General features: G+C 32.2%; 3 protein-coding genes across 4 annotated transcripts; 1 reads left to right on the top strand and 2 right to left on the bottom strand.

Annotated features, from left to right (window-relative positions):
• Positions 1-320: 320 nt before the first annotated feature.
• On the bottom strand, positions 321-1349 carry LOC108482894 (uncharacterized). Its single transcript, XM_017785995.2, has one exon. The coding sequence runs from the start codon at positions 1258-1260 to the stop codon at positions 487-489; it is 774 nt and encodes a 257-aa protein (XP_017641484.1). The 5' UTR covers positions 1261-1349; the 3' UTR covers positions 321-486.
• Positions 1350-1987: 638 nt separating this feature from the next.
• Positions 1988-5497, top strand: LOC108472385 (AP-3 complex subunit sigma). Of its 2 annotated transcripts, XM_017773868.2 has the most exons (7): positions 1999-2305; positions 2457-2499; positions 2592-2653; positions 2776-2872; positions 3618-3691; positions 4606-4697; positions 5259-5497. In XM_017773868.2, the coding sequence occupies exons 1-7, from the start codon at positions 2237-2239 to the stop codon at positions 5323-5325; spliced, it is 504 nt and encodes a 167-aa protein (XP_017629357.1). In that variant the 5' UTR covers positions 1999-2236; the 3' UTR covers positions 5326-5497. The 2 variants fall into 2 exon arrangements, with proteins under 2 accessions (XP_052879448.1, XP_017629357.1); XM_053023488.1 differs by lacking the exon at positions 4606-4697 and having other exon boundaries at positions 1988-2305.
• Positions 5498-7104: 1607 nt separating this feature from the next.
• Positions 7105-13384, bottom strand: LOC108466604 (uncharacterized). Its single transcript, XM_017766993.2, has 16 exons — positions 12756-13384; positions 12483-12644; positions 12091-12270; positions 11800-11857; positions 11416-11466; positions 11131-11213; positions 10054-10141; positions 9710-9751; positions 9541-9615; positions 9378-9446; positions 8939-9045; positions 8667-8779; positions 8439-8518; positions 7853-7973; positions 7482-7548; positions 7105-7354 (listed from the first exon to the last, which is right to left on the bottom strand). The coding sequence occupies exons 1-16, from the start codon at positions 13010-13012 to the stop codon at positions 7219-7221; spliced, it is 1689 nt and encodes a 562-aa protein (XP_017622482.1). The 5' UTR covers positions 13013-13384; the 3' UTR covers positions 7105-7218.
• Positions 13385-13620: the final 236 nt, after the last annotated feature.

The following is a 13620-nucleotide window of genomic DNA, read 5'->3' as shown; positions in this document are numbered from 1 at the left end:
ATGTCAGGAAAAACTAGTTTAACTGGACGAGCTTCTCGCACAGTTGATAGTAAAACTCGTTCAGCTAGATATGCTTTCACACATTCTTTTCAAAATTGACTTATTTCTCTAAATTTAAAAAAAAAATATTTTCTGAAAAAAAAAAAAAAGGACATTTAGCGAATTAAAAAAATAGTAATATATAATATCAGAATCCTAAAAAGAATTTAAATCAGATATCTAACTATGATTGCGACCGGTGGAATAATTTAAACCAATTATTGGAACTCTCAAATGATGAAAATAGAATAACTGCTGAAGCAAGGAATCTTTTCAATCCATTTTTGGTAAATCATCAAACACATATTAAACAAAATTAGATTAGACAATTATCAACTCCAATTAACATAGAAAAAGAAGAAGCAAACCATCGAATTTAACACACCAATTTCATCGACTTCGTCGACAATTTTTTGGTAAATTCCCCAAATAAACAACAATCAAACATTAAATTTTCCCAATAAAAGCATAAACAACAACTCCAATTCGAGACCCTTCTTTGGGAGGATCTGTATGTAAAATCTCAACATCAAACAGTTTCTTTGCTTTCTTGAAGAAGACAGAGTCCTTTTTCCACCTTCTCAAATGAGCCATAACGAAAACTCTCCTTTTTGTTCCTCCATTCAACAGCAAACGCAGCGTTTTAATCAACGGCTCAAATAGATGATCATGGTAAACCACATCAGAACCCAAAACGAGATCAAATTCCCGCCCGATAACCTCCACGTCATCATCTTCTCCCCATCTCAACGGTGCCACGTCAACGGTCCCACCTCTTTTAGTCACCACGTCAGCGTTTGCTTCCGCGTTGAATTTCAAATTGGGGATGACGTGTGGCAAGTCTGTCACCGTCACGTTAGCTCCCAACGTGACGGCCGCTGCGATTCCAACGAGACCGGTACCTGAACCGAGCTCTAAGATTTTTAGTTTCCGGTCAGTTGATAGGGTGGCTGTTAGAGGGCTTGTGCTAGGGTGACGGAGGTAGTTATCGAGGAGCGTGACGAGGGTAGTAGCAGCTGGCCAAAGCTGGAATGAAAGCCCTTCGGAAGGGAGTTGTCTAATCACAACCGTTGATTCGATTGAACGGATGTAATGCTGCTCCACTTGTTGACTCGCTGCACCGTCGCCTACCGTAGTGAGCTTCTCCGGTTCACCTTCTTCATCAGGCAAGATCATTTTAACGGGATCTATATCGGCTTCATCGTCTTCGAGAGTAGCCATTTGTTTTGACACCGTTTTCTTTGGCGCCGCCAACGTCTTAATGCTTGCTCTTCCCCTCCATTTTTAAAGCTGGTATCCTTTTCTAGGGCTGGTCCAGAAAAAGATGACGTGGATTATTATATTTTATATGGTCAATTTATTTTTTTAGTCCTTATACTGTGATTAAATTTGAGATTTAATTCCTAATTTGGTCTTTCTATTTTTATAATATCATTGTTTAGTCCAAATAGTAACTACCAATAAGGATTTAACCATTCCAATTAGAATAGGCATACTACCAAATTTAATGTTTACCCATTTTGTCACTTTGGCTCTAATTTTTTTTTATCATTTTCATTATTAACCTTTAAAACCAAGTCATGTTATTATTATTTATATAAAATTAACTGAAGTGTTAAAATTTTAACAGGATTGATGTGGTAGTTTGTATAATAGTTTATGTGTACTCTATTGTTGGTGTATGTTTTAAAAAATTTGTTGAATATTTAATATTTTTTGAATTTTTATGAAATACAATTAGATTGCAAGACTAGTTAATGGCCCGATAATTTAACTAAATTTTAAAAGATTAATGGCCAAAATGATCAAATATAAAAACTAAATTAATCATTATATTATTGTAAAATTAACTTGAAATTCATATAAAAAATTTCACTATAACATGATAAGTTGAAATTAGTATTTTAAGAAAAATTCATGCAAATATTTTTAATTAAAATAGTTCAGTATGTTAGGGCAAATTCAATAGATGTCATCCAATTATGATTTTTTTATCATCTAACTACAATAACGTTTTTTTTCCCGACCATATTTCCAATTTTTAACCTTTGAAATTCCATCGTTACTATCGATTGGCTGAAGACCTTTTTGTCCTTTCGTAAATTTCAGAATATTATATATTTACTTGATGTGAAATTTTAAATTTCAGAGATCCAAAAGCTCTGTTTGGTTTTTAGAGCGAGAGAGTGGAGCGAAAATGATAAAAGCTGTGATGGTGATGAACACTCAAGGCAAGCCTCGCCTTGCAAAGTTTTTCGATTTTCTGGTAAACTTCGCTTTTTCTTTTTGAGATTTTTCTCTCATTTGATTCCTTTTTTTTTCCTTCTTAATTTTAAAATGAATGCCGTGATGTTATTAATATTAATTAATTCGATTTCCTTTGCTATCCACGTCGCTTTGAATTTTGTTGAAATCAGCCAGTGGAGAAACAGCAAGAACTTATACGCCGCGTTTTTGGAGGTTCGATCTCTCACCTACTTCTACTTCTTCTTCTTGAGTTCGTACTTGGATTTCTTTTTTTGCTTTCGATTTTGATTTTGATCTTCTAACAGTCTTGTGCAGTAGACCTGAGAATGTAAGCAATTTCATAGAAGCGGAATCAATTTTTGGTCCGGTAATCTCATTTTTTTCTTGATTTCTAATTTGAATCTTGTTAATCACTGATATAGCTTTATTTTACCTCTGCTTTTGTCATAGAACTCTGTTTAATTATTATTTTTTAATTCTCACTTGCAGGATAGTTGCCTTGTCTACAACCATTTTGCTACTCTTTACTTTGTCGTTGTATTTGATAGTTCAGAAAATGAACTAGCCATGCTTGACTTGATACAACGTAAGCTTCTAATATTTTTTGTAAAGTTACTTATAATGGAGTAACCATCTATGATCTTCTCAAAGTTAGGGGTTGAATTACTCGATTGTTTGACATGTCTGAATATTGAAACCTTGCATTATAGATGGGAAAAGTTTTCATAAAGCTGAATACAGCCTGTTTGATTATCTTTGTGATCATTTGAGGACTGGAATCAATAATCATTGATGTATTATCAAATTTAGTTGAGTTTTAAGTCAGTGTCTTCTAGGTGGTAAAGGTTAGATCGCAGCAATAAGCTTTGTAGATGTTAATTGTATATAACCATTTTTTTTGTTTGAGTGTAAGATTAATGGAATTGTTGGCTCTAAAATCACATGATGTCTAATAAGATCAACATACCGGTTTTGTCATGCATGCTCTTTACAAACTAGTAAGTTGCATTTTGATTGAACTCTTTTATGAAATAGATTTTTTCATTTGAGGACTGGAATCAATGATCATTGATGTTGTATCATCAAATTTAGTTGAGTTTTAACTCGGTGTCTTTTAAGTTGAAAGGTTAGATCGCATCAATAAGCTTCGTAGATGTTAATCGTGTAAAACCATTTTTGTCTAATAATTGCATATTGTCTAATAAGATCAATGTACTGGTTTTGTCATTTACTTTCTTTACAAACTAGTAAAGCTGGATTGTAACGATAATTGCTGATATTTTATTTCAAATATTGGATAATTTTACTTACTTTAGATGTGATGCATTCAGTTCTTGTGCAACAAACATTGGAAAGATGCTTCAAGAATGTTTGTGAGCTTGACATTGTGTTCAATTACAGCAAGGTTGTGTTTCCTCTCATCACTTTATAGATATATATTTGTATATATTTAGTGCCATGGAATGTTAGATTCTACATGTAAACGAGATTTAGTGTCTTCATTGGAATAATAAACATAAAGTACAAGAGGATAGCACCTAGGTAAATAGGAGTTGATGTTGGAATATATAAATATATGTGGGGAGTATACTTTAAGATTTTAGATATTAATTGATGGCAAGGGAGGCTTTCTTATCTATGTTACTTGGACTCAAGCATAAGTGTTGGGTTTGGGTACGTGTCTTTTTCAATTATTCAGAGGGTCTTTGCAGCGATGAATCTTGAGACTAAGTTTTGGGGCCTAATTAAAATTTTTAAAAATTTCAAAAGTCTAATGAGATTTTTTTTTTCAAAAAAAATTGAGGGTCTAATTAAAAATTATAAATTTTTTGTAAGATTAATGAGAATTTCGAAAAATTTAGAAGAGCTTGATTAAAATTGTCAAAGGGGCCAAATTAAAATTTTCAACAAGTTTCAAGGAAAAAAATTACGGTGTGCTTCATATCCATTGTCTAAATATAAGTCAAACACTATAGAAACGAAAAGTCGGAATAAAATAGCTTTCTTATGGTGCTTGGTGCTCTCTGCAATTGAGCTTGTTAGTTGCTCAAAATTAGCTTTTGCCTAATTTCCCGAGTTACTGGCAGAGTGGAGCATTAGTGTCTTTATGCCCTGTTAGCCAAGGATTACTTTTTATGACATCATTATAAGGCCTTAGGTGTACACTCGGAACTGATTTAACGACTATTAAAACACTTTATTACTACAATATTTTTATTTAAATCTATCAAATGATTGCTTTTGTTTGGTGCTCTTATCACCGATTTGGCTTTCTTTATCTCTTCATTTTTGTTCAAAGCTTCAATAACTGTTATTCAGATACACACGATCTTGGATGAGATAATTTTGGGAGGCCAAGTGCTTGAAACAAGATCAACAGAAATTATGAGGGCAGTCGAAGAGATATCTAAGTGCTCTCTCTCTCTCTCTCCTCTTTTTGTGTGTGTGTGAAGCATACTATATGTTTGCTTAAGCCTGCCTATATTAAATCACTAACCTAAATTTGGTTTATACAAGCTCATATTATTTTTAATTTAATATTTAATATTTTAGATGGTTTTTGTTTTTTTTTAATTTTAAATTAAATAACATATTCTTTAATGTTTATACAGTATTATATATTTAATTTTATTTGATTTAATTATGTAATATATAAAAATATATTCTAAAAGTATAAAACGGGATGGGCTAACTTAAGCTTGGAATGTTGATGCCTAAGTCCGGCGCAGGCTTAATTTTTGCCTAAGCCTATTATTCAGGTCTTGTATGTTTGTCTAAATTTTTTCATATTTCGGATGGGTATTTGAGTAACCCAATCCATAAACAAGTCTACTGAAGGGGAACATATACACATATCTAACACTTAAAAAAGGATAGTAAGTATATACATTCATGCGTGCAAATTTGTTTTATATATCTTCCTCATTGTATTTATATACTGATTAACTGATGACCCTTAAACCATAATGTAGGTTAGAAGCTGCAACAAATGCTATCTCATTCATCCCGAAATCTGCTTCCAGTTGGCTAAGTAGGTAGTTCTTCTGCATTCAAAGAAAGTTTAAATCAACCCTCGAATTATTTTCTTCTCAACGTGAGTTTACTTTTAACCAACCTTTTTTGGGTTTGTATATTAGCTTAAATGCTTGAATGAATCTATTTTCATATAGATCCACATAATCACAAAAGTTTAGATGGATGATTAAAATTATTTTCTGCTTACAACTTCTAATATTTGTCCTGATGTTTGCAATTCTTATATGCTTTTAATCTGAGTTCCTCAAGTTAGTGTTTATGACTTTTTAGACCATTGGTTTTTGCTCTTTCTTTTGGGGCTAGAGTTCAATTGCAAGTATTTTCATAGGGGTATGCAAGTTTCTTTGAATGGTCCAATTCCTTTGTTGTTTGAACATACAAGAATATGTACTGCTTAAGCTGTCTTTAATGAATCCAACTGAACCCTCGTGCATATAATTACTAATTAATATAATAAAATATTAAATTAAATTATTATATAATAAATAAAACAATTAATACAATTATTCTTAATTTAATAGTAGGGTTTAGAGTTTATTATGGAATTTAAACTGTAATAATTATTTAAATTATATTAGACTAATTTATTAAAATATAATCATTATATATGGTATTTAGGTTTTATAATATACTTATATTATTACTAATTTAATTAAGATTAATATCCTATTCACTGCTGCTGCAGTATATAAGGAAAATACAAATTAAACAACAGGGATTTATGATAGTTTCTTAACTTTGCTTGTAGGTTGGAAACTTGGAATGAGTACTATTGATTAGGAATCAATAATTTTATTTTATATGGATTGTGTACATTTAATTAAAAATTCTAAAATTTTAAAAATACAATTAATAGTTATATATGTAATTAATAATGGTTAAAATTCATTGTGGAATTTATATAAATAAAAACTATTTTTAATTGATACATGAATTTAGTTTTAACCATTAAGCAATTTTTGTAACGTGGAAGTTTTTTAATTATAATTATTAATTATATTCATTTATTATTATTTGAAATATAAAATACATTAAAAAATGTAATTAGTTTCATATGAGATTAATATAATAACACTGAATATTGTAATAACAACCATTAAATTTTTAATTATGCAATAAATTAATTAAAATTTTACTTCATTATGAAAATGAAATTACTTTATTCATTTAGCTAATTGGTTTAATTATTCATTAATATTATTAACTTTTTTTTAATATATATGTTAGCAATTATATAATTTTATTACCAAAATGTTACAAGAATTATTAACATTAAAATGTCAATTATACAGTAAATATATTAAGCAAAAAAATACATGATTTATGAAAATAAAATTATATTACCAAATAACTAAACAAATTAATAACTATAGTAAATGGCACTTAATATTTAATAATCAGATAAATTATAAGTGTTTTGTTATGAAAATAAAATTACCCTATTAATTTAGTTAATTGTTTTTATTTTTACTATATTATTGACCTTTTAAAAATATATAAGTTGCATTTTAGAGTAATAAATCTTTTATTGCCAAATATTCGTTAATTATACAAAGAAATTATACTTAAATATGAACATAAAATTATATTACTAAATAACTAAACAAATTAATAATTATAGTAAATTATACTTTTAATATATTAAAAATATAATTATATTAATAAATAAAATAAACAAACTCTGGTTATATTAATTAGTATAATATAATTAATCTAAATTATAATTAATTTATTTAGTTAACTAGTATTAGATAGTAATAATTAGTAATAATCAATCAGGCATTGTAGTCATAAATTAAAAACAATTTACGTGAAGGACTAAAGATGAAAGGATATCATTTCCCAAATCATAACGAAAAAAGCAGAGCTGATCTTGATTTTCTTTTTTTCTGACAATCAATTCATTTTTTTCTTGAAATCTTCAAGAACCAGCTTTGCTGCATTGCGGCCGGGTGCACCCATCACACCACCGCCTGGATGGGCACCACTCCCGCACAAGTAAAGACCTGGTAATGGAGTCCTATAATTCGACCTACATCCATCCACACATTTTGATTATATATCAATTAAAATTTGATATAAAATTTATACATGCATTTTTCTCTTCTAAAAAGATTAATAAAAAAAAATGAGAAAGGGAAAGGAGTAATCAAATTTACCATCCTTTAACAGGTCGCATGAGGAAAAGCGAATCTAATCCCATAGCACCATGAAAGATATTTCCTCCTAATAACAATGAATGTCAGTGACTTAGAGTCCATGAGTTATTTTTCTATTAGATGGTAAAACAGCGGGTCATGTATCTACCATTTTTGTAAAGTTCAAATCAAAATATACTAATCTGCTTTAAAATTCAAATCTATGTATTATTAAATTATCTGTCAAATATCTAAATCTACAACAAAATTTTAGAAAGTAGAGCGGATACCGTAAAAGTAAGAACGTTCAAGGTAAGTCACGAGTAAAAATCAATGAAGAAGTTAAACAAGGAACAGATTAGCAGGCTCAAAGGACTATAGATATGAAGAACCTGTCAAGCCAATTTCCCTTTCAAGGTCTGGAGGAGTTAGCATGTCGTAGCCAATGACCGACGAGCTGAAACCCGGTGCATATTCATCAATCAAGTTGAAACATCTTTGTGCAAATGATTCCTACAATATTAAAGATACGATTATTACGAGGAAACAGTCAGCAATGGAGCAATGATACCTTGCATCTTGCCCCAAAAATAAGCTTATGGTACCCAAGCCAAAAACGAGTGTTAGACACGGATAGTTTAGGGAAAATAAAGGCTCCCATGTATCATAGCGAATAAGAACAAGTTTGATACTAGAAAATACACAAACACGGCATAAATACATGAATTGCCAGTTCTAATGCTAACTAATGGCCAGTTTAGGAGTGCTTTTGGGACAAAAACATTCCTAAACAAGCTGCTTTTTGAGAGAAAAAATGCTTCTCCCAAGCCAAAAATTTTCCCAAAAGCACTTTTTTCAGATGCTGAAAATTTTAGCTTCTCCCCAAAAGTGTTTTTTTCGAAAAAGCACTTTTGATAAGCATTTTTAAACTAGGCCTAAGCTTTTGGAAATGGATAACTTGAACAAAATTCTACTCACCCTGTAAACAGGATCATCCCAGCTGCCGTCGGATGGATTATAAGGGGTATATTGGATGAACAAGTTGATGACATGCTTACCTGTGAAAACATATAAGATTCTGTCAGTACTATTAAGTAGCAAATCTCATAATGGTCTAATGTAAAAAACGTCAGTTTAAAATATGAGAGAGAGACAGAAGAAAAGGATCTAACAATGTGATGATACAAAAATTCCCAAATTAGGTACCAGGTGGAGAAATCGTCTTGTCCAGTATTGATGGAATTGTCATTTCAATGACTGGCCTTCTTGATGGCAATCCATTGACTGCATCTTGACAAGCTGAATCGATCTCCTCCATGCTGAAAAAATCGCACGATATCTTTGAGTTTGAACTTTGGATCCAAAACAGAGACGATATAGTGAAGTAACCATTATGATATTAGTGCCAGGGTTAGCATTCTAAATGATGATTTTCTTTGCATGGACCAGAAAACATGCGCAAAAGAATAGCAATATACCTCTCAGAACCGATATGAATGGTACCGGTGTACTGAAGACCATCAATCGACTTGCAACAATGGAAATCAGGCAACTTATCAACAGCTACGTTTATTTTGGTAGTTCCCTGTTTCAATAAATGATAGCAAAATATCTTTAGCACATAGCAGTATAAATACATTTTGTAGACATGCTTTATCAGCAGAGTAAATTGATCCCACAACATATCCATGCTTGCTGAATATTAGAAACCTATGCTGCTCAGACTCTTTAGCTGTGGCCAACACTCATGTTCGACACACAAATATAAGGACATACATACAGCACTCACACAAGTCTGAGTAACATAGTTAATAGCTGATTTATCTTTTGGCTAGTAATTGTATGTATAGCCAAGTATGTGATGTAAAAAAAATTACTAAGTTGCGTTAAATAAAAGAATTAAAGAGAGGATCTTACAGAACTGTAATCAGAATACTTAATAGAACGTGTGAAATCATCAGGAAGAACATTTTGTGGCACCAATTCCTACAACAGATATTAAAACATGAGCAAAAAATAAATAAAAGTACATTTAAAAGCACAATTTAATTACCAAAATAAACAGGCGGTAGAGTTTTACCATGAAAGTTTTGTAAGGTGTCGCATTTGATAAAATGTTTGAAGACTGCACCACCGTACCATCAGCCAGCAACACCTAAATAATGTTGGTCATATTTAAGAAAATGAATTACTTTGATTCAAGTTTAAGGATCTGTTACATTGCAGAAAAAACGGGTACGAAAACTAACCCCATTTGCTTTGCCCGAGTCATCAACTATCAGCTGTGAAACCTTGACAATATAACAGCCAACATAGTGAAGGTAAGAATTGAAGCATAAAGTTTAAAGCCAGAATCCACATGATTTGCTCAACATGCATTACTAGAAAGCATAAACATCAAAAGAAAACTAGAGATTTAATTGCATGACAGTAACCAAAATAAATCCAATTTTCTTTTCTTTTTTCCTTTTTGCAAATTCATATTCATAAATATGACTCGATGCAGTTGTACAATCACAAAAGAGATCAAATAAAACTTCATAGAATAAGTTCCCTTCATCCATAAGGAGAGAAGGGAGTCAAGCAACTGTACCCCTGCACTTGTGACAATATGAGCCCCAGCTTCCCGGGCAGCATTGCCAATAGCCATGGATACTGACCCCATTCCACCTTCAACATATCTACAAAATTGTTAGTCTTTGGGAGCATTGGTTGCTTAAGAGAAAGCTTATCATGATAGTACAATAGAATAATCTGAAAAGACATTGTCTCTCTCTGGAATAAATGTAATATGAACATAATGAAAAACAGAGCCCAGCGAAGGGAAAGTCCCCATAGTATATAAGTGCAAAATAAATAAGTGTTCATTATAGATCATACGTAATTTATGAGCATGGTAGCACAGACCCTAACAGAATTTCACAATGTCAAATTACAAGAGACTAAATTGCCCAAGTTTGAAAAGAGTAGTGGCACCACTTGGTTAGGAAGGAACGATATGAAATCTTAATTTTAGGTCGTAATTCAGAAGTAGCATCTTGATCACATTACTTTTGGTCTCTCAAGAAGAAACAATAGGCTCGCTCAACAACCAAAATGAACAATTTAGATGCCATTGCAGAAAAATTAGATGTAAATTCAGATTAATCATTGGAAAGCATCAACGAATACCTAATTTTCTCCACCATTTTGTTTCTTTAGTAAAGATAAGTAGTATAGGAAGTTCTGTGATCATATGCTTCTAGATATGCAAGTTGCATCAACTGTCAGAAGAGCATTTGAGTATATCTAAAAGTAAAAACGCACCAATAGCCAATGCCACTATAAAATATTGGCACCACTTTTATTGTAATGAAATAACCACAACAGGTAACTTACTAAGAGAAAGATTAAGAAAAAAGGCAAAAGAATATTATAGGACGCATAACTTAGTTACCCCATATTGTAGTCAGGTAATCATTCTTATGCTGAGTTGGTTAGACTAGAACCACAAAATTTTGTTACCAAGTTTTTCTTCTTAAAGGCTCTCTTAAATCCAGACATACAAAGTAGCTTGTGACCGTTAGTAAATATATAGTAAAATATTCTAAAGAATGGGAGAAGGATAATGAACCAATTCAAGGCTTACTAGGTCATTGATTCACAGCAAATCAAGCAACAAAATACTTACGACCAAATTCCATGATCACCATCAGTTTCTCCCATCACATGATGCAGCAGTACATATCCACTCCCTGGTGTGTTGACACTGGCCTACAAGACAAATTGAAGGAGAAGATATAAAATAACCCACAAAGTAAAAATTCATACCTTAACATATCACTCCAGTAAAAGAGGATGCCTGTTAAATTGTACAACGTGTTTAGGTTATAGCATTTATCCCTCTATGACTTATTATAGAGACTAATTTAGATTGAAACCATGGCATTTTACTACTTTTGTTAGAAGTTCTTACCGTACTCCCTATCACAGCATCTGTTGCAAGGGTTGCCTTCAGAACATCTGTCTGTACATATCACAATCAACAAAAAAAACTGTAAACTAAAGAGCATAAAACTCAATTTATTTTTTATTAATACGACTATTTTGAAATTGGTCAAACCTATATGCGATCCTTTAGCTACTGCAGAGAATGAAATAAGCATCCAACCGGTTTTAGTATTTGTCTAAGTTATCTTGTTTCAGGCTAGGCAAAGTATTTGTAAAACAAAACAAAGCTGAAATCACCATAAATCAATTTCTTTATGATATTGAAGGAAATAAACCAAGTTTCCTGATTATTGTAAGCAATGAAGTTAAAAGGATAATACAAATGGGAATTAAAGGATCAAACAACAACCTCAAACCAGTTATTCAAAACCTTCGAAGCTGGGGACAATAAAAGATCCATAAAATCCCTGTAAAAGAAAATAAAAAGACATGACGTAAGGCTTAGACTGAATTCACTGGAATGGACTGACAGACTTCACAAATGAAATGTGCAAGCACCTCAAGGTAGGTAGTTATTTACTTTGTACGAACTAGACTGCACAAAGTATCCCTATAGATAAGTTTCTAACTACTTTTATATTTGCAATTGCGACATTGACAACATCAGAAGCCATTTCAACTTAGAGAAAGGAACTCTTACACCATGTCTTTCTGCCCCAAGGAAGCAGCCTGGTGCAGCAAACGAGTCCAAAATACAGAGTTGTGTACTTTATTCTTGAGACGATCTTGGAGAGATGAAATACCTTGCAAAGATTCAGGAGGCGATGAATCCAAAATTGGATCCATGAGTGTACAGAATCTCTCTAATTGACTCTCATATCTATGAAATTAAAAAGAAACAATAAAACAGATTGTTGAGAAAGAAAAAGAAAATCAGAGATCGCTGTTTGAACTTGCTACCACTAGAATTCATCTACAATTTAGAGTAATCTCGTTTCAATACTAGAAATTATATAACATTATTCACAAATAAATTTAAGCAGCAAACTCGAATTTTTAAAGGAAAATTAGGAAATTAAAACCAATACGTACTTCGGATAAGCATCGGCATCTCGTTTGGAGAACTTGGAGATCTCCCTATGATTAAGCACTTTAGTAGGCCCTAGCAAAAGATATCGCCCATCCAAACAAGGCGTAAACGATGATGGATTCCTCTTCAACAACTTCAAACCATGTCTCGCTAACTCTAGTTCACTAATAAATTTAAACATGAATAAGAAGAAGATAGCCTCATTTTAATCTTTAAAAACAACGAAAAAGTTCAAAAATGAAATAAATCAGCAGAATAAAATGTGCTTTGAAAACCTGATAACGGAGGGACGGAGGAGGCTCTGGAGGTAACTGCATCGAGAGAACTTAAAGCCAGGGACCAGTTCTTCAGTCACCGCCGCTCCACCGATAACGTGGCGTCTCTCGAGCACGGCAACAGAGAGACCGCCGCGAGCTAAGTAAGCCGCTGCCGTCAAACCGTTATGGCCACTTCCGATCACGAGCGCGTCCCACTTCTTCTCTTTCAGAGCGTCCACCGCGTGACTGCTGGTACCGAAGCTCCGCCGCCACATTTGCTCTGAACTCTAAGCTCACCTTAGCTTGTTGCTGCAGCGATTTTGAAATCTGTAGTGAAAAATGACAGTGGAGTAGCAGCAAAATGCTGGTTGACAGTGGAGTAGCAGCAAAATGCTGGTTTTGGCAGCGTTTCAAAAGGTTTTTTTCGAAGAAAGGAGAGAATCGAGACAAAGGAATCCGCATCGGTATTCAGTCACTGATCAATATTTTATATATCTAATAATCAAAGACAATGATTTGTTTGTATATTATGGATTAGAAATTTTTTGAAATTCCAAGCATCCACCACTACCAAACATACTTTTAGATAAATGGAAAATGAAAGCGTACTTTTTTAGATACTATATCAGCTTGTACTCACTATAACATATTCAGTCAAAGTGACACGCGCCCCCCATATAAAATTACATTTTAGTTTAAAAATTTTAAATTAATAAAGGTAAAATTTTATTTTGGCCTCTTAAAATTATAAAAATTTAATTTAATCTTTTACAAATTATAAATATATAGACTATAAAAAATTAAAATTTTATTCGATTCCCTAAAATATTTTTCTAACTTCGCCCCTGGTGACACGTGTCAGGCCCTCGAATCACAAGCTTGG

Source organism: Gossypium arboreum, chromosome 2, assembly GCF_025698485.1.
Source record: "Gossypium arboreum isolate Shixiya-1 chromosome 2, ASM2569848v2, whole genome shotgun sequence".
Classification (NCBI taxonomy): Eukaryota; Viridiplantae; Streptophyta; class Magnoliopsida; order Malvales; family Malvaceae; genus Gossypium; species Gossypium arboreum.
This window is presented reverse-complemented; position numbering and strand designations above follow the sequence as displayed.